The sequence below is a fragment of the Poecilia reticulata genome, chromosome 5 (genome assembly GCF_904066995.2).
Source record: "Poecilia reticulata chromosome 5, P_reticulata-male-v2, whole genome shotgun sequence".
Classification (NCBI taxonomy): domain Eukaryota; kingdom Metazoa; phylum Chordata; class Actinopteri; order Cyprinodontiformes; family Poeciliidae; genus Poecilia; species Poecilia reticulata.
This window is the reverse complement of record NC_088834.1, coordinates 8,151,433-8,172,508: the sequence shown is the minus strand read 5'-3', so window position 1 is coordinate 8,172,508 and position 21,076 is coordinate 8,151,433. Positions and strand designations below refer to the sequence as shown.

Here is a 21,076-nt window from a genome sequence, read left to right as displayed (position 1 = left end):
GCTGCTTGTCCTTCTATTTTACCCCCTTTTTTTTTCCTTACCATTTTTGCTTAGATTCAGATGTAAATTGGGATTAAAATAACCAAGGCTGTTAATTCATAGTAACATCAGAACAAATGACAGCAAAATGATGCAAACTTAATGACACCAAATTGTGACTTTTATTTGAAATTCCTTATCAGATCATCTGATGGGTTTTTGCATTTTTTCTTTCTTATTTTTTTTTCTTCATTTCTTTTCATTTGATTGTGGATAAGGAATCCCCAGACTCTCACCAGACTGACGAATGAACACAGTGCAGCTGCCTGACAGAATCCTCCCTGTGAGCTGTGTCCAATATTGATCTCACTGTTTTCCCCCAAATGCATATCTGCTGTAACAGAACAGGTGCACACGTGAATGAATGTGCAGGAGATGAGGTGTAAAAACAAGCTCATGGGTTTTTCTTCCTATTTTTTGTGATGATCAAGTTTATTAAAACCCCGTCTATTCTGTGTGCGGCTGCTGCTGCTCGCTCACCTCAGACTGACGCCGTGTTTAAGATTGCTGCTGCTGCTGCTGGAGAGGGTTTCCATTGATGGTCAGGATTCATGCAGACCGGGTTATAATTTCCTGCTTATGCATTTTGTGCCTGTTAATGTTTGTTTCTTTTTCGGAGTCTGTTTCTAGGACTCTACAGTTTTCTTTACCATCGGTAATGCCAAGTTTTGAGTCTCAAAAAATGTGCAGTATTTCAGTTAACATTAACCGATTTCAGGATGGTTGTGGTGTTTAATCATCCAGCTATCTGAATATATCTTTACAATAAGTGTTGAAAGACCAGCTCACCCAGATCAGTTTTTTTTTTCTTTTAATACATTTATTTGAAAAATGATTATCTGAAAATAAAAACTTTAATTCAGAAGAATGTTTAATGGGTTTTGACACTATACATAAAAAAATAATAATAATCTTGCTTCTACCAGTCTTTTGTTTTACACAAGCATGTCATATATGCCAAATCTCTGATTTTTTTTGACACATTTTAAAACAATCCAGTTTGAAATTAAAATGTTGGAATTTAATTGGAATTTTGTAGAAAAGTATTTTCGAGTAACTGTTTTTAATAAAAGATTGAATAGAAAAATTGTTAGATTTCTTTCCAACACTTGAAGAATAATGCAAAAATTAAAATTGGTAGAAAAATGACTGACAAAATCCAATATTTTAGGATTATGGTTCCCAACCCTTCCCACCCCCCCCCCCCTCCCCATTGTAAATCAGGTAAAAAAAAAAAACCGCTTACTGAACATTTACCAATTACAATTCCCAAAGCTTTCTTTGTCTTCAAACTGAACTAAGTTGCATTTCAAAATTTGCTGAATAGGATGCCTAAAAGACTTGAGCTTTATAATAAAATTAAAAACAATCTAGAGGGATTTGGGTGATCTAGGTCATCAAAAGAACATGGCGGACGGCTCCACTTTGCAGATTTGGTATGAACTACAAGGTACATTTAAGAAAAGTCATAGAATGTCATTTTCCTATCTTTATTTCTGGTTCTCAGTGTTCTAGGACAAAATAAGGAATGAACTGGTTCCTCAGTCTGCATGTTGTAGTATTCCACTGTACAGTTTGTATCTGGAGAGGCTTTGTATGACTTCTACCTGAAAACTCAGCTGAACAACTTTTCATAATGACTCTGTGAGGTACACCACCATCGCTGCAGCTTGTGTGCTTATAGTTCCTGGCATCAGGTCCACTCTCATCTGTGAAGTAAAAAAAAAAATGCCTTAATGAACTCATTTGTTTTCTATTACTTTGTACAAATTGAAGCCTTTCTCGATGAGCACGTTGTCACTGTGCACGTGCTCTTGGAGGCTTGTGGAAAAGTTTGTCTTCTGTTGGCCAGAATGCCAAGCTCAGGTATTTCACCAGTGTGCGCCACAGTGTGTTGGATCACCTGACAATCTCTGCTTCATCTAACAATGCAAATAAATTTCATATTCCCACCTAAAAAACATAGTTCTGATTGTGTCTCACTGGAAATATATGCATTGCTAGGTCTTTTTTTTTATTGCCATGGAGTTTCATGGAGAAAGTTTTCCTCTTTGCCATAAAAATAGTCTTATTTATAAAAGAAAGATGAAAACTTAGAATGACAGTTCTTTCTTGTAGTTTTAAAAGTTCCTTTTTGACTGACCAGAGGTGGTGATTGTGGCTCAATCAAAGTTCCATTCTGCTTCAACTATTTAATGATTTTTGGCAACACAAAGATTAATTTCTTTTTCATTTTGAAAAAATGAAAGCAGTGGGTTTCTTTTTCTTTCAAAATTAGAGGAAAGTAGTAGGGAAGAAAAGCCAAAGTGTTATTATAAGTAAATGTCTAGTTAAACTGGAGAGCTTGCTGTTGCACCTTGCTGTTTTACAGGGAAAATTGTGCATAATTGGGAGATGTCTGTTTAAACAAACTTTCCTTAGGTGGGTTATTTAATATTAGTTTGAAAACTAAGAGAAAGTAAATACTTAGAAGGGACAATATGAACACGTATTTACAGTGTTTGTGTAAATTATTAACCACAGTTAACAAATTATTAACTCCAAATTCTTAAATTGCCTTTGGTTCATAAATTTTTTCAAGGCTGTGGTTATCTCTGCTACATAGTGCATTTTTTTTTCTTCCGCTTAACATTCCTTTAAAATGCTAGTGCTCTGTGAACAGTCATTTTCATTTGGAATGTCATTTTATAGTTTACACAACTTAGTTTTTGATATCAGTCCCTGTCTTCTTCACAACTCCTGAAGTCGGCAATCATTCCCACAATAGCAACGTTTCACAATTGTCTAAATTGATAAAACTACATGCTAGAATTTAAAATAAATGTCAATAAGTGTGCAACAAATTTATAAAACACAAATTTTTCTTATTGAAAATTACTAAAACTAACGCCCCAGTGGTACTAAAATTTGAGATGGGCTCTAATGTATGTATGTGTGTGCGTGTGTGTGTGTGTGTGTGTGTGTGTGTATATATATATATGTATATAAATTAGTTGCACACTGATTGAAATGTATTTTAAATTCTAGTATGTAGTTTTATTAATTTAGACAATTGTGAAACGTTGCTATTGTGGGAATGATTACTGACTTCAGGAGATGTATTTATATATATATATAAAATTCATGGAATGTAATTTTACATTTTTCTGAGCTAATTAATTAATTGCGAATCTATTTGTTAATAAACTTTTAAGACAGCTTTTAAATAAGCTCAGCACTGCCTGCCAGGCAGCACACAGGACAAAACAAAATTCCACTTGAATATTTATGTGCGCATGCGTAGCTCACCAAAGGAGGAAGCAGGCGGCCGACGTTGCGTGAGGTATTTTCAAAGCTTAAACAGATGCTTTACGTTTGAAGCACTATAATTATTAGATAAAGAAAGTCTGAACCCCAATTTTGTTTTCAATATAGTCTTTTCCATTTTGCTGTTGCAACGCAGGAAGGTTATGTTTGCTGGAAGACTGGAATAACGTGAGTTTCATTATTTTTATAGAGGTGGTACCGAATACAGGAACTTTTCTCTACAATTATGTGACATTTAAGAATGTTGACTTACAAGAAAATACATATATAATATGTAGTTAACTTAAAATAGTAACATGATACACAGTAAATTTTGTAATATAGTGTGTATCGTTTGTTAGAATTAAATGAAAACCACAAAACTAATCTTATTTCGCCTAAGGAAGTAATCGAATAGTTTAAAAACGTCCGCATTTTTGTGCTAGTTTGTTAGTTAGTGATACGTTGGTTTAATGTGCTTTCTCTCGATTTTCTTCAGAGTATGTTTTGTAAATCTATTAAGCTGCCTTTATTTGCAATGCGTTTATAGCCTCTTTTTATGATACTTTAATAAAAAAGGTTTCTTTTCGTGAAAACGGGGAAGTGAAACCTGACGCACTTAAATGCATGTTGTCCTTCGGGTTTAACTCATTTCTGTTACAGTCTCAGACAAAATAAAAAAAAATACCTTGTGACTGAAAGTCAGGTGATTTGTTTACAGGTTCAAAACAGCACTTTGATATAGCAAGGCGTGAAGTTTTGCTTTCACTCTAGAGTTTTAGTTGATCAGATAAGCTGAAAGCTAATATCAAATGTGACTCATTGTATTCATCTTTAAACCCCTGTGTGGACATTTTAACCCCAAACTCTTTATAATTTAAAAGAAAAGAATGTAGGAGCCAGTACCTTTTAAATTCTTAAGAAAAACAGGAAATTAACATTTGCACTATCTGATAAGACATCTCTCTCACATTACCTGGAAATCTAAAATAAATTGCAATATAAATAAAATAAAAATTGTAGTCTACCAGGTTGCACAGTAAAAACGATTAAAAACAAGCCATTGGAAAAGAATGAACACCAGATAACAGTGCAACAAGTTTAATATAGATGGTAAGAATTACACCCCAGTAATAATATCAAACTGTAAAATGTTCCTTTTATTTTTCCAGTTGAGTAAAAATCAGACACTAAACTGTCCTTCCTGTGTTCCTCATTCTGTCTACTGTACAATCAGAATCAGAATCAACTTTGTCGGCACAGATTGTGTGCATAAAGAAGGAATTTGTCTTTCTCACTCACACAACATACAGCGAATAAACATATACATTTTAGAGAAAATAACTTGAGGAACAAACTGAACAATGTGTACATTGATGTATTTACTGCCATTGTTTTATAAGAAGAAGCAAAAGAGAAAAGCGGGTTGTGTTCGTGCAAATATGCACGTTTTGTTTCACAGCAGAGTTGTTACAGTGGTCATTTAGTTTGTTAGAGCCTGGGGGAAGAAACTGTTTCCGTGGCGGCTGGTTTTTATAAATGACACTGACACAACAAGTTCCCAAGAATGAGGGAAGTCAAGATTTAAACTGTTTTTAAAGTAGACTAAGACTGTCCCTCTTTGTTGTTTTTTTTGCTTTGTTTTTTGTTTGCTGTTTTTTCAGAATTGGATTTGCTAATCAAAACTGTGTTTTAAAGAATCCATAATTGCAGTGAAATACCCCTGTCTAGAGCCATATTTTATTACAGATCTTACACTCTGTACAACACGGTGTCTCTCGCTTCTTATTGACTGGAAATGGTGATAAATATTTGTGCTGCCCCCTCAGACAGTGATGCCCTGGGCAGTGATCCGTATCATCCATATTAAAAAAATCAACCCTAATGATGGTATTAATGACCGTGTTTCTCACAGCGCAGTGTGAAAAAGCTGTAAGGACACCATGTGGTGGTTCCAGCAGGGTCTCTGCCTCCTGCCCGCTGCTCTGGTTGTTTGGACGGTGGCGTCCTTCGTCTTCGCCTACATCACAGCGGTGGTGCTGAGACATGTGGACCTTCTTGTGCCTTACATCAGGTCAGAACTGGGAGAATGTCTTGGGTCTACATACCCAATATGTTGAGTCATATGACAGAAAACAAAAAAGTCAAAGTGATTTAAAATAATGTTGTTTTTTTCTTCTTTCTTGCAGTGACACAGGAACATTGGCACCGGAGAGGTGTGTGTTCGGGATCATGATGGATGTTTCAGCTTTTTTAGGTAAAACTATGTGGATCTGAACTCTCATTCTTTATTGTAAGAGGGACCTAGACGTTTTTTTTAACATTACTCCCGCTCTGTGTGAATGCTGTTTGTAGGCATTGCCACGGTGTATGTGCGTTACAAGCAGGTGGAGGCTCTTCTCGATGACGAGGTCAAACTCCAAAGACTGAACTGCTTTGGGCTAGTCCTCGGCTGGATGAGCTCCTTCGGGATGTGTGTGGTGGCCAACTTCCAGGTGAGAGTTGCTGTCCTAAGATCAGTTTGAGCTCTTTGAATATTAGAAATGTTGAATGGGTCAGCTAAAGATTTATGCACGCCTCTCTGAGCAGAAGACCACCCTTTTCTCCATGCACATGGTGGGGGCGGTGTTGACATTCGGTGTCGGAGCGCTCTACATCCTGGTTCAGACGCTGCTGTCGCATTACATGCAGCCTCACATCCACAGCAAGACCACGTTTGTGGTTCGCCTCACCATCCTGGTCTGGACCCTGGGCAGCATCATCAGCAGTATCCTTAATTTCCCCCTGCCTGTTCTGAAGCACATATATAACAATTACATGAAAGAAGAAATATGATACTAATTTTTCACTGGATGATAGAAATTCCCTTGACCTTAATGAAATATCTGTGGCATGGTTTAGTTGGAATCCAACTAAACCATGGGAATCCATTAAGATTCCAGAACAAAAACCTGTTGTGTAGCTTTTCTTTGAAGTTGATTCTTTCTCAACTCATTTTAGGGACTCAAAAATCAAGCATTTACTGTCTTTCTTAGCCTTTTGTTTCAATTGCAAGTGTAGTATGAAGTTATTATCACACTTTTGGACAAAATAATATGAAAGTTATGTGTGAAACTGACCAACATTATTAAAACATGAAGCCAAAGAGTCTTGGAGTAATTGACTAAAGTTGCAAGATCAATTAAAACAGACTTGCATCTTACTTCCTCTTTCACTGACTGCTGACCCATTGCTCAGGAATTTTATTTCTCTTTTAAAAGTTAACTTTCAGGACTGTTGATCATTGATGCTATTAATGGTGCATTCAGAGACAGCAGAAATTGATCAACTGAAATTTTGCCTCCTTTCCAATGTACAAAAATGAGGGAAGCACCAATGAAACATTTCTTGTCTGATAGTGATTTCTGATTTTTCTTCAGTGTCAATTTGTTCTAGATATAAAAACACATAAAATAAAAAAATAATCTGCTGCAGGTGTTTTTATAGAAATTGCAACTTTAAATTAAACAACAAATGAAAGTCAAGATTATCTCAATTATCTAATCAAAACCCAAAAAGGTCAATTGAAGTACACATTCAGGTTTAATGTATTTTCAGACTGAAAAACTGTGGGAATTTTTCAATCTATAAATTTTGATGCATTTAATAAATAGGTAAAAACAAACAGATTTCTCAGTATTTGACCTTCCAACCACCTACCAGTTCTGCTCAATGGAAAGCTGACTGAGGTCTCATAAATTGATTGACTCATGCATGCTCTGAAGTTGATCAGAAGTAATAACGAGGGAACTGTGTCTCTCAAAACTAAAGAAACAACAGATGTTTTACCTGAAGATCTGAATTGCTCATTTTGAGTTGTTATCCTCAACAGTCGGTCAGTGTTTGTATCATCAGTCATCATGTACACCATTCTGTCAGGAGTGGATGTACCCCGTAAGCTACACTGGCTCCCAGGAGAACCGGTCAGTTGGCATCAGCATCCTTTGTATTTATTATATCTTTTACATCCATGCAGTGCAGATTATGGTACTGAAGCTAAAGTGATTATTTACAGATGCTAACCAATCTCTCCAGTATTTCGCGGTTCTGCAATCACAAAAATTTATACAAAATCAGCAGATTTCTGGTTTTGTTAGAATGCATAATTTTGAATTTATTGCAAATTGTACACAAAAATGATTATAAATATTTGGTTGAAGTGACTACTTACTGCCACCTGCAGGTGGGATGTATTACTTCTACTACCTTCTACCTAAGCCTTACTTAACATTAGTCAAATAACAAAAAGCTACATTTACCATCATACATAAATGCAAATATCGCAAAATACCTTGCAGATATTTCTGAAGTAGCACCACATAATCAGTGATTACGATTGCAAAAATCACAAAAACAATCAGGAAATACTGGAGGGACTGACGAATGTTCAAACACAAACAGATAATAAACCTATGGCTTAAAGCAGAGCTAAAACTAAATCTAATCTAATGCTTAATGTCTCCATACCAAATAAAATGGAACACAAAATGATGTAGATTTTGTTGCATAATGTTTGTTGTCGTCTTCCAGGGCTACGTGCCGCATATGGTCAGCACGGTGTCTGAGTGGTTCCTGGCCTTTTCCTTCATCAGCTTCTTCCTCACTTACATCAGAGATTTTCAGGTAGTTGTTCCTGCTGTTTTACACCAGTGCTGAATATGTGTAGTTATTTCAACAGAATTACATCTGACTGCTGCAGAAACTCCAGTTTAGAGCTGCTGTTAAACTATATTTTCAAACTCTCTGTCAACATTCAGGAAAAAAAACAGAAGGCATTCAAAAGTATATATTTTTTCCGGTAGCAGCAATGATGTTCTTGGTTAACTAAAAGCAAAACCATAAGATACACTTTTCAACACAGACACACCTGTCTTGATTACATTACATATTCAATTAATGTGATCATAGGAAGAGAATTTAAACATAAAAATCTAATTAGTTTTATTTTAACAAAGCATAGTACTTTATAACGAACCAATATTAATCTTTAATTAGATTTGTTTGATGTACTTTTTATATATATGTATTAAAAAAGAGCATAAATGTTTTTTTTTTTTCATAAAAGCAAATAATCAGATAATTCAATCATTAGTAATTGTAGCCCATCTGTGGAGAGATTTTATCTGTGGACTAAACCTGATGAAAATCTGAACTGTTCTGCTTCCTGCTGGGTGTTGGGAGAATGACACTCCTGTGAACCCCTGGTTTTATAAATAAAAATGAAAAAAAAGCTTGTGGACACACAACACTTGTTCCTGTCTCCTGATGTGTCATAAGACATCAAAAAATATGAAGCATAATTGTGAAAACTCATTTTAACATGCGACTCAACGTTTGCAGTGTGGATTCATAAAAAAGCTGAGAGCAGAAGAAAAAAACTCATTGTGTTGAATGTTTTATATATCACGCTGGGACAAGCAGGGACAAAGGGGGCACAGTTGTCTGCTGTAAACCGATAAAATGCGTCATTTAATCTCGTTTCACAAACTGACCATCTCTTCTTTTTCATTTCCTTTAGAAAATAAACTTGCGAGCAGTAGCGGTTTTGCAGAGCAGCCATCTGTACGACAGGAATGTTCCACCTTCTCGTCAGAACAGACCGTCTGAAACTTCTCCTCTGCTGGCTGGAACAACGTGACACAAAATGCAGCTGCAGCCGAGTCTGCTTCAGATTTGCTTTGCTTGTTCTTAGCAAATTTGAAGTTTGTCTTTTTATAAAGAATATGCAGAGACTTTTAAGGGTCAGGGCACCAGGACGTCTTCTCTGTCTTATTGCACTGTATATAGTCAGATACTGAGATTCTGAAGCGATCCGACTCAAAGGTTCGTCTCACCTGCTGTAATCTGCAGAGGATTGCTTTAAGTTTGAGCTGCTCACAACCATAAGGTCTTTGTATTGTTTTTCGTATGAGATCTCCAAATGGTTACGATAACTAAAACCTGTGGAATCAAACATGCAAGTTGTTTTTATTATTTGTGCTTCACTAAACTGACGATAATGCAGATATTTATTCAGTTGCACTATTATCAACATATCTGTACCATGATGCAAAGCATTGCTTACCTAACTGATTACTTGGCTTACATTTTAAATACATAGTATTAAACTGTTAAGTCATTTAACTACAGTTATTAAATATGGTCTTAGACCGTGTTGTAAGCCATGACTGGCCTGGCAAAACTGTATCAAAAAGTATTCTTGGATTTCTTACATTTTTAATCAATATATATAAATTCTTCATAGTCTATATTGTGTTTTTTTTTGTTTGTTTTTTCTTATCTGAGCACAGACTTTATTAATTTATGGCCTAATGGTGTTGTTATTCTAATATTTACATACCAGCTGTCAGTGAGCATGAATAAATGAATTAATAACTAATGCTAGTGGAATAGGACTCCTTTTTATGATATATTTAGCACTGATCACATTTATTTGCATCTGTGGTAAAGACACATTTTAATCAACAGTCTGTATATGCATGCTTGCACAAGTACCATGCATCATAGTTAACCTCAGTCTGACCCGGTTATGCTGCAAAGCTAAAATAACAGTGCAAATCACTTCAGCTTTGAAGTTGAAGGTAACTTCAAAATTAATCATGAGGTTTATTTTTTTTAAAGAAAATAAGTTATCTATTTGCTCTGCAAACTAGAACAACTTTGATATCCGAAATATTACACTTTTTTGGCTGAAATTGATAGTTTTGATGCCCTACGAACATGATTAGGCCTGTAGCTCTTGACCTGGAAATTTAGCTGTCAGGTTAAATACAACTGAGTTTAATGAGAAAAATGATGCAAAAATCAGTGTTTAAGTAAAATATACTGGAATCCAGCTGGCCACATACGTATATGTAACATTTTAATTTGCACTACCATCAAATCATTTATGCATACTATTTAGAGTAATGCAATATGCTGTAAAATAAAGGGATAACGCACAATGGAAACAAGTAAAATAAGTTCATACTCCAGAACTAAAATAATGCCACACAAAAGAAAACTGAACATCCGTTTTTATTTTGTCATAAAACGATTACATTTCTAAAGCAGTTTAAATATTTGTTTCAGCTGTGATCATTTTCTGTTTTAAAATGCAGAACTTCTGTTTGGCAGACAGATTTAAACTTAAAAATATATCCTCCACTCACACCTTGTCCCAAAACTCAGCAGCAATAATCAAATATATACTGCTCAAAAAAATAAAGGGAACACTTAAACAACACAATATAACTCCAAGTAAATCAAACTTCTGTGAAATCAAACTGTCCACTTAGGAAGCAACACTGATTGACCCGACGAGGGTCCCCGTTGTCAATCAGTGTTGCTTCCTAAGTGGACAGTTTGATTTCACAGAAGTTTGATTTACTTGGAGTTATATTGTGTTGTTTAAGTGTTCCCTTTATTTTTTTGAGCAGTGTATATTACAGTATATTTCTTTTAAAGTGACAACATCCAATCACCACTCTGAATCTGGAGAAGGAGCTTTGTAAAACACAGAGTTAAAATGCTCCACTCTTTAAAACTGTGTGATAACTTAGTGTAACGTGTTGCCATAACTGCCTCCATTCAAAAGGGGAACAGAAAGTATCAGATGTGTGCTCTCCAGAATAACTCATCCAGACAAACTCATAAACTTACCGTTTACTCTTCAAGTAAGAACCAGAGCAGTGGAGCTCTTTACCATATTTACTGAAGCTAATTTTACATTTAAAGCTCTTGTCTTAATTACACACAAAATATAAGTTCCTTTTTTTAATTGTGATTAAACAGCACATTACTTTTCTTGCCTCTTTGTTTAATGTTTTGTTCGAAATTTACACAATGTAAATAAAGCAGACAACTATTTTACATTCTAAAATGCAACAGCAAAATTGCAGTTATTTGCATGTAACCTGCAAGCATAGACTGCAAGAAAAAAATAATCTAAAAGAATAGAAAATAAATTAGGACACATGCATATGTATTTTGTGAGCAGGTTATGCTCATGGAGGGTTGTATCTGAAGAAAAGTATGGAACAGAAAGATGATTACATTTTTATTCAGGCAAAAACCGCATCACAATTAGGAAAATAGGTTGTCGGAGCTTGACTGGCAGGACTGTTTAAAGCATTTTATTTTACACAATATTGCAAATGATTAGGACCAAATTAATCACCTAAATTAATTCTAGATGTAATTATCACAAGATAGGCTTGTCTGATTTTAGTGTCTGCATAATAATGGTCAGTCTGCACGTTAAAAAAACATTTCCCCAGTGGTGGCACATAAAAAAAACCCTCATGTACTCATTCTTAATTTCACTTAATTTTATTCTTCCACTGATGTGGATCTGAATGCAACAAAAATAGTTTCAAGTCACTGAACAGGATGCAGATGGTGGCAGTGATTCCCGGGTCTGGGACCAGTGTTATTACCTTTTTAATCAGTGACACATCCATTAATTTTAGAGATTTTTTTTTCTTACTTGCTAGAAATCAGCTAGAAGTTGTGGCACAAGCACAGATTAATTTTCAACAGTTCAGCTAAAAAATAAGTCTCTTTATTCCTCTGACCTTCACTCTTAAGAAAATCTTGCAGGAGGTTATTTTTTCAACCCCCCACCTGATCTCCTTGTGTGCAGTTGGTTTCAGTTCTCAGAGGCATATCAGACCAAAAAGGTGCTATAAACAAAATATTGTGGGTGTTATAAGGCAACAATGGGCAGATGATGGGCACACAGAGGCCAACAAGTTCCAAACATTCAAAGGTGCTTTATGTGTCGCATCCAAGTCCTGAACTCTGCCCACCTGAAGGCTAAAAGGTCGTGCCGTCACAAATGATGTTTTGTCCACGTCCGGGGAACAGCTCCATCTGCCAGTACCGGGGGTCCGCATACACTGCAGAAGAAGAAAACAATCAAGACGGAGATTGGGTCAGAATGAGAAGAAATCTATAACAAATAAAAAGGGGCTGATCCAAAAAAAGAGCTTTCAAATCTAATTTAATCTTTTAACACAAAACATTTTTATTGTTGGCTAAAGGAGTTTAAGTGTGTGTCTGCAGCAGCAGTTACCCATGTCTCCAGGTGACAGCCAAAGGTTGAAGGAGCTGCAGTGTTTCTGGCATCGCTGAACAGGCACAACTCGTACTGTTGGTAGCCCCTCCCCCACCACCAGCCAACCCAGCACCCTGACGCCCTGAAACATCAGCAACAGATAACAATGACGTCTCACGGAGAGTCCAAAGCATGCATCATTTCTGCATCTGTTACCATTTCGTTGATGCTCTTAGTAGTTTAAGTGAACAATGCATTTTATTCTAAAAAGTTAAAATTGTGGAAAAGTTAAAAATAAATTCTAAAAATTTAAGAGAAATGTTTCTATTACTTTTAAAAAATTTATTAATCTTTACTTCTTAGATCAAAATATCAGATATTTTGTGTGGTATTTTTTTACCCTAATATTTTCCCGTCAGTATTTGTAACTCTTGTTTAGTACTTCACTCAGATTTTGGGCCAAGCATTACTTGCCTTGCTCTGAGAGTTTGTGCTGTGGATGACCAGGCATCGCTGAAGGATGGTCCCAGCGCTGTCCAGCAGGGGGCAGAGCTCAGCCTTTGGGAAGAGCCATCTCAGCACTTTTTCCCTGGTTCCAGAACTGAACCTCCTGTAAGTACAAAGACATTCAATTTGATTAAAAATGGCATATTGATGCATATTTTTCCAATATTCTCTAGAATATGTCCTGGCAGTCAGGACATATTCCTGACAATCATGAATTAATTATATGTAGTTTTTAAAATTAAATCACACATAAATAAGTTCCATATTTAATAGTGATGTATTTATACTTTACAAAGTTAAATAAAGGAACGTCAAATTTAAAACTATTAGCGACATCAAGCTTTCAACTTTAAGAAAAGCCGTGACACATCTGCAAACGTACAAACGCATAGCTGTTCACACAGACTGATAAACCTAGCGAGGAAAATGCTAATCAGAGATGCAGCCGAGGTCCTGACAGTAACTATAGAGGAGCTGCAAAGATCTATAGCTGAGGTGAAAAATCTGTCGATATGAAAACTATTAGCTGCCTACTTCATAAATCAGGCATTTATGGAGGGAAAGCAAGAAGAAAGGCATTTTTGAAACAAATGAACTCTAAATTACCATTTGGAAGAAGGTGCTCTGGTCAGATGAGACCAAAATAAGACCTTCTGACTAACATGCAAGATGCAATATCTGGTAGAAAGCTAAAACTGACCACACTATTCCAGTTTTGTACATGATGGGGGCAGAGTCATGCTTCTTTAGGAGAGGCCTTTCTTCAGCAGGAACAAGAAAACTCTTTAGAGTTAATGGGAAGATGGATGGAGTCAAACATCACACAATTCATGAACCCATTAGAGGTTCAATCATCAGACTGGTACTGAGCTTCACCTTTCAGCAAGACAATGAAACAATTTAATCACAGCATATCCACGTGCTAAAATGGCACAGATTCACACCAGAGCAGGGTGAAGTTGGCAGGTCCCTGAGGGAGGCCGAGGTTGTCGCTATGGAGACCACTGTCTTCCTCCAGCAGAATTGACATGGAGCCTGAATGGGCTAAGTAGAGCGCCTCCAGCTGCTGCCGCTGGATGCTGAGAGACTCCCCGCCCTGCAGACGACAGTGTTGGTGAATAAAAAAAAAAACTATGAATTTACAAAAAAAAGTCTAATGAGAATGTGTATTATTGCTGCAGTTTTTATTTAATTTATATGTGATCAATGTGCATTTTTGAAAATGAGTTTAAAAAAAAAATCTGATTCTTTCTACTCTTGAAAACACAATTCAAATGTGTCAGTTTGTGTCAAATTGTAATCACCACAGGTTGTGAGGACATAGTGCCAGTGTCGTGTTTACATTAAATTCAGCAGACCCTTGTTTATCCTTTTATTCAGAAAACTGGGAAAGAATACTTCCAAACAAATTTAAAGTAGGCTCTAATAGCACCAAATATCCAAAAGCAACAATGGGCGACTCATCAGATGGCTACTCTTGATCAAATGGAGCTCTGACCTTCAGCAGGACCAGCTGAGGTCCCCGTCGCAGAGTCACAGTTCCCCTGAGGCTTTCTGGGACTTCCAGTACTGAGGAGATTTCTGCGCATCCTGAACAGTTAACCAGACTCTGCCGGAGAGAACCAGCACTCCACCACTCATGAAAACCTGCCACACACACAAACACAAGATGAAAATCAAAGTTTGTGACGTTAAAAACCTTCCGGACCTCTAAGTCACTTTAGGAATGAATATTTACGGCTCCAGTTGATCCCTCAAACTGGATTACACACGATCTAACAGAAGGCCTCCTAAATTTATAAAATTGTGCACCAAGATACAGAAGCTATCTATCCCAAATTAAGATCAGCTTGTTACAAGCCTTCTGGAAGTTTGCATTTTGTAAGAGCTACAAAGCTTCCCACCTTGCAGGTTGTACTTCTTGGCAATGGGAAGGGAGAGCAGGCGGATATGGCTCAGGGGGGACGACCGGTTGCAACAGCCCAGATTTACCAGTCCCAACTGGGGGGAGCTCTGTGGGTAGGTGAAGGCCAGCACCACCACCAACAGGAAGCCCACAGCCACAAGAAACTGCACAAAAACAAAAGACATTAAAACACTGAGAAACCATTCATTCTACCGTACAGTTAGACATGACAAGAATGCTATGTTCTTCACAGGTTTTTCACCTTAATGGTGGCTCTTAGAATGGGGAATTGTGGCGGCTCTCTTCTTGGCTCATTGGTTTCCAGGACCTGCTTGATGAATCTCTCAATTTCTCTCTCTGACATGCCATAGCGGTAACCCGACTGGCGGAGAATGTCGATGCTCTCAGAGAGTTTGTCGTAGATACATGGCTCGCTTGTTGTTGTCCCCATAGTGACAGCAGTTGTTGTCAAACACGTCAGTCTTCAGCTGGTGCAGAGAACCAGGATCATGGCGTCACCTCACCTGTTAAGAAACCAAAGGTTGTGACCACTGTCTCTAAATTATACATTATAGTTGGTCTCTATTGGCTTGTAATCCCCCTATGTCAGTGGTTATTATTATTATTTTGTATTATCAATACTAATTTCTATTTTTTTTTCAATCTAACATTTCAGACAATAAATCAAACAAATTTTAACATCAGACAGAGGAAACCTTATAACCTGTCTGATTCTTTGCAGGTCTGCTGACGGCCTCAAGCAAATTGAAGTCAGGACTTTGACTAAGGGTTAAGGTTTTATTTTTAAAGTCACCCTACTTTAGACCATCTCCCCACTAGTCTGACAACTGGTATCTTGTTTTTTTTTTTCCTTTCTGAAATGTCGCATTAATTAGATATAATAAGACTTCAAATATTTCCACTTCTGCCAGGACACAGAAAACTTTCCCAAAAGTCTGGGGAATCATTAAGATGTTTGGAACTATCCTATTCATTAATTCCCGGCTTCACCAACATAAGTTAGACTTACAGCATTTTTATTTAGCCACACTTGAGGGTTTTCAAGCATGAACGCCATGCTAAAGGTAATGTCACGAGATATAAATCAGACTGAAGTTTAGCAATGACCATGTCCCTCTAAAACGTTTTTGCAAGTTATTCAGCTGTGGCCTTGACTGATAGACACTCAGACTTCAATTCAGGTATTGAATAAGCAAAGAAGGCCCACATCACCACACTGCCACCACCATGGTAGGCTGTGAGAATTATTTTTTCTCAAACACTGTGTAAAAACTCATACATAGAAAATCAGAGTAACAAACAATAAAAATCCAAAGTAAAATTATTAAAACCACACAAGCGTACAAAATGCCATAAAATCACGATAGAGGTAAAGGAAAGAAAATTTAAATCAAATATAAAAAACAAAAGCTTGGCTCTGAACTTTTGACCTACAAATCTGAGCTGATCATGCTTACCTAATACTGCATCTATCTGGACATTGCCTGGTCCATAATGTTGGCACACATAATGAAAACACTCACAGACTGTTGTTTTGCACACGTTATGGACTTTCAACATCTACCTGTACCCCATCTACTCCTCATTCACAAACAAGTTTTATCTCTTGAGTTTCAAATGCTTTGTTAAAAGTAGGGTATTTGGTAGGGTAGTTGAATGAAATGCTGACAAGCTGACAAAAAACATTAGCTGCATGTGAAGCAACCAGCATGCATCAAACTGTACACAACAAAGCATTGTAAAAGTATTTTTACGAGGGGACTTGATTAAGATGTTATGTTGTCAGCTTAATCTGTGGTGAGAATGGTTAAATTAATGCGTTTGGTTTTTCAGCAGAGATTTTAGACCTCTAGGAATTAGAAGCATGACCAACACACTCTCACACAAGAATATCCTCCCACCCTATGTCGACGTGTTATTGTAAAACATGCAAAACCCACAGAAGAAATAAAATGACTCAGGGGGCTGTTTAAAACCGGTGATACTTTGCGCCATATTCCCATTGTGGCGCAAGAAAGCGAAAACGGTCTGAAGAGATATCAAGATAAGCAGCGTTTTCGAGCACAACAGCTTTATCTTCTCATTTAGTAACACAGGAACCTGTCAACAATATTTATATAACAAATATACAAACCGGTACAAACACGATGGCACAGTGCTCACAGATAAAATTTAAAAAGGGCTTGTTGTGTGATTAAATAATTCAAAACCATAGAAACAGAAATCTGTAGCCGAAATAATCTGACAGGTTAGCTTCTCTGATAGCAACATCAGATTCTCACTTCAACAGACACAATTTCCAGAAAATAAAATCCTCACCTTAAGGTGAAATCCACCGTCGTAGTAAAAAACATTCCCATTTCTTATACCGTTGCCATAAATATTTATATTTTTAAGTAAAATAAACTACAGGTCGTCAGTTAGACCTTTAGACATGGCTGCATTCTGCATGACAGTGAAGTTCGCTTCCGTTTTGTAACTTCCGGCACAGCAGTTCAGAGTATATCTTACATTGAATACGGATAGCTTAATACACAATTCATGTTTTATGGATCTGTGTTGATTGTGTAAAATTTTAAAATAAATAGGTGTGCTTTGGTACTTTAAACCAGTTATCAAAGCAGGGCTCAGTACCAACGTGAGGATTTGATGTAAAACTCCAAAGAAACCTCCAAAGGAATAGCTATGGTACATCTTTGACATGCCAAAAACCTTAGAAGAGATAAAAAAGCAGATAAAAAAAGATATAAAAAAGACCCAAGCTTTTTGTAAATTGAATTTCCCTTTTAAGATCAATAAAGTATTTTTTGAATTTGAAAGAAGGGATAACTAGTCATGGAGTAATACAGAATTACAAATATAAAAATAAAAAGCATTTATTTAAAAAAAAAATTAAGTGCCAAAAATATCGTGTGTTACTGTTTGCACAAAACTTTAAAGATTGATATTTTGTCTTTATCTCAATCTGCATACATGCAGATTGTCTAGGCAGTCTAAATTGTCTATTGGCAGGTCCATCAGCCAACCTGCCATTAGACAACAGTTTTTGGTTTTATGATATAAAGCGTTTTGAACTCCCCTGCTGCTGGAATGCGCTATACAAATAAACATGATTAATTGATTGAACAGAGGAAGTGACAACCATCTAACTGTTGCCTCTTAATTAATGAAAAATGTAGGATAAACTATTTAATTTTGAAATATTGAATGAAATGTAAGTTACAAAATATTACTCAAATTTTTCTTGTTCCTGAAAAAGAATCAGACCTTGTGAATTCTCCTTTTGTGTTATCCCTCCTCCTCTATCAATGTGGTACAATCCGTCAAGTCCAGGTGCAAGCCATTAGTATTAATTAGGCCCGAGCAGCTAAGCGCTGCGTAGGCTTATTGAAATTGTGCTGTTTATTATGATTCTTTTGCCTAATGAATTGGTTTTTTGGGGGCTTTATCATATTGAAAATCTCACCAAACTTTGCAGACGCATACAGCCCGTGTCAAATTTACGTATTTTAAGGTCTTTGCAAAAATTGCAAAAGAAACGGCTTAACGGCGCCACCTAGGAACATTCAAAAGACCCTTTCCTATTCACTTACTTTCTTGTACAGACTTAAAATTTGGTACACTTGTAGAGCTCCCTAAGACACTCAGAATTTACAATTAATGTGATAGTGCAAGTATAAAGGAAGTCAGACATTTTGGATCCGATTTTGACCCCATTTTGGCCGTTTACAGCCATCGCATCTTATCAAACTCCTCCTAGGGATTTCGATCGACACACAATAGCTGTCTGTGTAGCTCAATGGTTATGTCACCAGTTGTTCACCTGGGAGACCAGGGTTTGAATCCAGGCTGAGGCAAAAATGACAGATACAACAGTGACATATGTGTGTGTTTATATATAAATATTATTTTTCAGCTTATATAGAGGTTGTGAGAGTCAAGTGGCAGTGGGTATGACACTCAGTAGCTGTCTGTGTAGCTAGTAGCTAGCAGAGGGCTAGCCGTCGTCCCCAGCCTCTAGCGAGCCTGGGTCCGAGGGCTAGCCGTCATCCCCAGCCTCTAGCGAGCCTGGGTCCGAGGGCTAGCCGTCATCCCCAGCCTCTAGCGAGCCTGGGTCCGAGGGCTAGCCGTCATCCCCAGCCTCTAGCGAGCCTGGGTCCGAGGGCTAGCCCAGGGAATACCTGGAGATACATCAGACTACTTGATACAGAGAAGCACACCTTTGGGAACTGCTAATATACTGTGAACACCACTCACTGACACTGATAAAATCTTCACTTGGTAATAATGTGTAATTAAATATTAATTCCATTGTTGCAAAATCTGCTGCTCTACATAACCTACATTTCACAGTTATGCAACATAATATTTTGAAAGAATTTCTTAATATGGAGTTTGTGTTCTGTGTAATTCTTGTTCGCCGCCAATAATCTGTTTGGGATTCAAGAAGCCCTTTTCTGGAGTTTGGCAGCATGACGGGCATCCTGACAGATAAGAACCACACAAAGTTTTCCTTCAAAGTCTAATATAAATATTTCATGAACGTCATTTGTTAGAGGAAACGTTTCAAACAAAAAAGATCATTACAACAACTTAAATCTCATTCGAAATTGGATGGAGTAAAATGTTATGTTGTGTGATTGATGGTGTTGAAAATGATACAAAATAATGTATCATTTGCTTTCAAATACAAATGCATTTATTCAAGAAAATATATACATAAAAAATATATGGGGCAGTACAAACTACTGTCATTTGAAGAATAAAAAAATCACTAAAAGAAAAGGCCTTATATAATGAAAAATAAATTCTATTTTTCATTGAAACTCCACTTCAAAAATAAAAAAGTCATAATAATCCAATATGTATTAAAATAAAGCCTCAACGTAGTTTTGATGAAGTTTCATAAACGTTTCCTTTTAGCCAGCAAAATATACAAATCCTTAATCCCGCCTTAAACGGAACCAAAACAATTCCCTTCAGCCAATAAGAGCACGGACATGCCGCAGGAAGTCCCAACTTCTTCCGCTTATTGTGCAACTATTTTACAGTAAAGTCAAGCTGCAAACAATTACGACGTAGTTGAAAGGCAGCGATGTGGAAGCAGAAAATTAAAATGATAGTTACCTTTCTTCTCAAAATGAAGTGAAAAGAAATGTTAGTACATATAAATTCTAACGACCATCATTAAATTAAATTTCCAAAGTAAACTTATAATGAATGATCAAGATTTATTGGAGACTGTATTTCCTGAGGGAACTCAAGAAGCAGAACCTACCACAGGACTGGCTGGCCATACATTATTAAGTCCTGTGCATCCATCACTGTGTGGTTAATCAGGTCTGTAGAGAGGATAATCATGGCTGGCTTTCCCTTCACCCAGGACTTTTACAGGTCTAGGGTAAGGAAGGAGGCAGCTAAAACCCCTGCACACCCCACCCATCCTGGAGACAAATTACATTGTTCTTCCCTGGTTTAAAAAAGTTACATTTTTGTTACATAACATGCAGCACAGTACTTCTCCACATATCGGTCAGCTGTCTGACTTACAAACATTTATTTCAAGTTTGTGAAAAACATGGAGAGTCAGCACAAAAATCAAAGGAACCCTGCAACATATCTTACTATAAAATTATAAGAACTGTAGTAAGCAGCATGTACAGTAATTGTTAGCTACTGATTGTTATTTATAGCATGCCTCTCCGAACAAAGACGAAGCTTTACTGATGGTTTTTATGAGATTTAATTCCTTTAGTGTTGTAATCCACATATCACCACCATTTCCATCCATATATTACTTTAAGTTTGTGCTAAATAAACATATTAACAAACAAAAAATATATTAAAGGAAATACTTTAACAATCAACACACCTTTTGACTCTTTGGAGGAGCTGGCAGTTTGAAACAATGTTTCTTGTTGCTCTGTGAAAACAAACTGCTCTACAAACTGCTCTACTAACTGTTGCAACAACTGCTCTAACTGCTGTAAATCACTGACTTCTTTCTGTGTCTGAGGGGAAAACAAACTAACAGTTGTACAGCACTAGGCAGAAAATGAAAAATTTAAAGCGTACATCTCTAATCAGAATTCAAAATTACTGGCAAAATACAACACATTCAAACACTTATGGTTATTTACAGTTAGCTTTAGCAAGTGTTTATTTTATTTTATTCTATTGACTTTAAATGTAATTGGAATAAAATTTCCTTTGTGGTTTTACATAAAAGCAGTTAGGTGATG

At 36.6% G+C, this 21,076-nt stretch overlaps 2 protein-coding genes across 7 annotated transcripts; one reads left to right on the top strand and one right to left on the bottom strand.

The window, feature by feature from the left end:
• Positions 1-3,268: 3,268 nt before the first annotated feature.
• Positions 3,269-9,743, top strand: dram2b (DNA-damage regulated autophagy modulator 2b). Of its 5 annotated transcripts, none has more exons than XM_081606935.1 (9): positions 3,269-3,361; positions 3,454-3,513; positions 5,240-5,398; positions 5,514-5,581; positions 5,680-5,819; positions 5,914-6,091; positions 7,204-7,286; positions 7,894-7,986; positions 8,882-9,743. In XM_081606935.1, the coding sequence occupies exons 3-9, from the start codon at positions 5,268-5,270 to the stop codon at positions 8,999-9,001; spliced, it is 813 nt and encodes a 270-aa protein (XP_081463061.1). In that variant the 5' UTR covers positions 3,269-3,361; positions 3,454-3,513; positions 5,240-5,267; the 3' UTR covers positions 9,002-9,743. The 5 variants fall into 5 exon arrangements, with proteins under 5 accessions (XP_081463061.1, XP_081463065.1, XP_081463063.1 ...); XM_081606937.1 differs by having other exon boundaries at positions 3,285-3,361; positions 3,482-3,513; XM_081606938.1 differs by having other exon boundaries at positions 3,301-3,361; positions 5,245-5,398.
• Positions 9,744-10,362: 619 nt separating this feature from the next.
• c5h6orf89 (chromosome 5 C6orf89 homolog) lies at positions 10,363-20,812 on the bottom strand. 2 transcript variants are annotated; one of them, XM_008409161.3, is made up of 8 exons: positions 20,707-20,812; positions 15,076-15,337; positions 14,812-14,977; positions 14,406-14,554; positions 13,852-14,003; positions 12,875-13,010; positions 12,419-12,542; positions 10,363-12,242 (listed from the first exon to the last, which is right to left on the bottom strand). In XM_008409161.3, exons 2-8 carry the CDS (start codon positions 15,262-15,264, stop codon positions 12,160-12,162), a joined length of 999 nt encoding a protein of 332 aa, XP_008407383.1. In that variant the 5' UTR covers positions 15,265-15,337; positions 20,707-20,812; the 3' UTR covers positions 10,363-12,159. The 2 variants fall into 2 exon arrangements, with proteins under 2 accessions (XP_008407383.1, XP_008407382.1); XM_008409160.3 differs by lacking the exon at positions 20,707-20,812 and adding an exon at positions 17,154-17,317.
• Between the last annotated feature and the right edge of the window lie 264 nt (positions 20,813-21,076).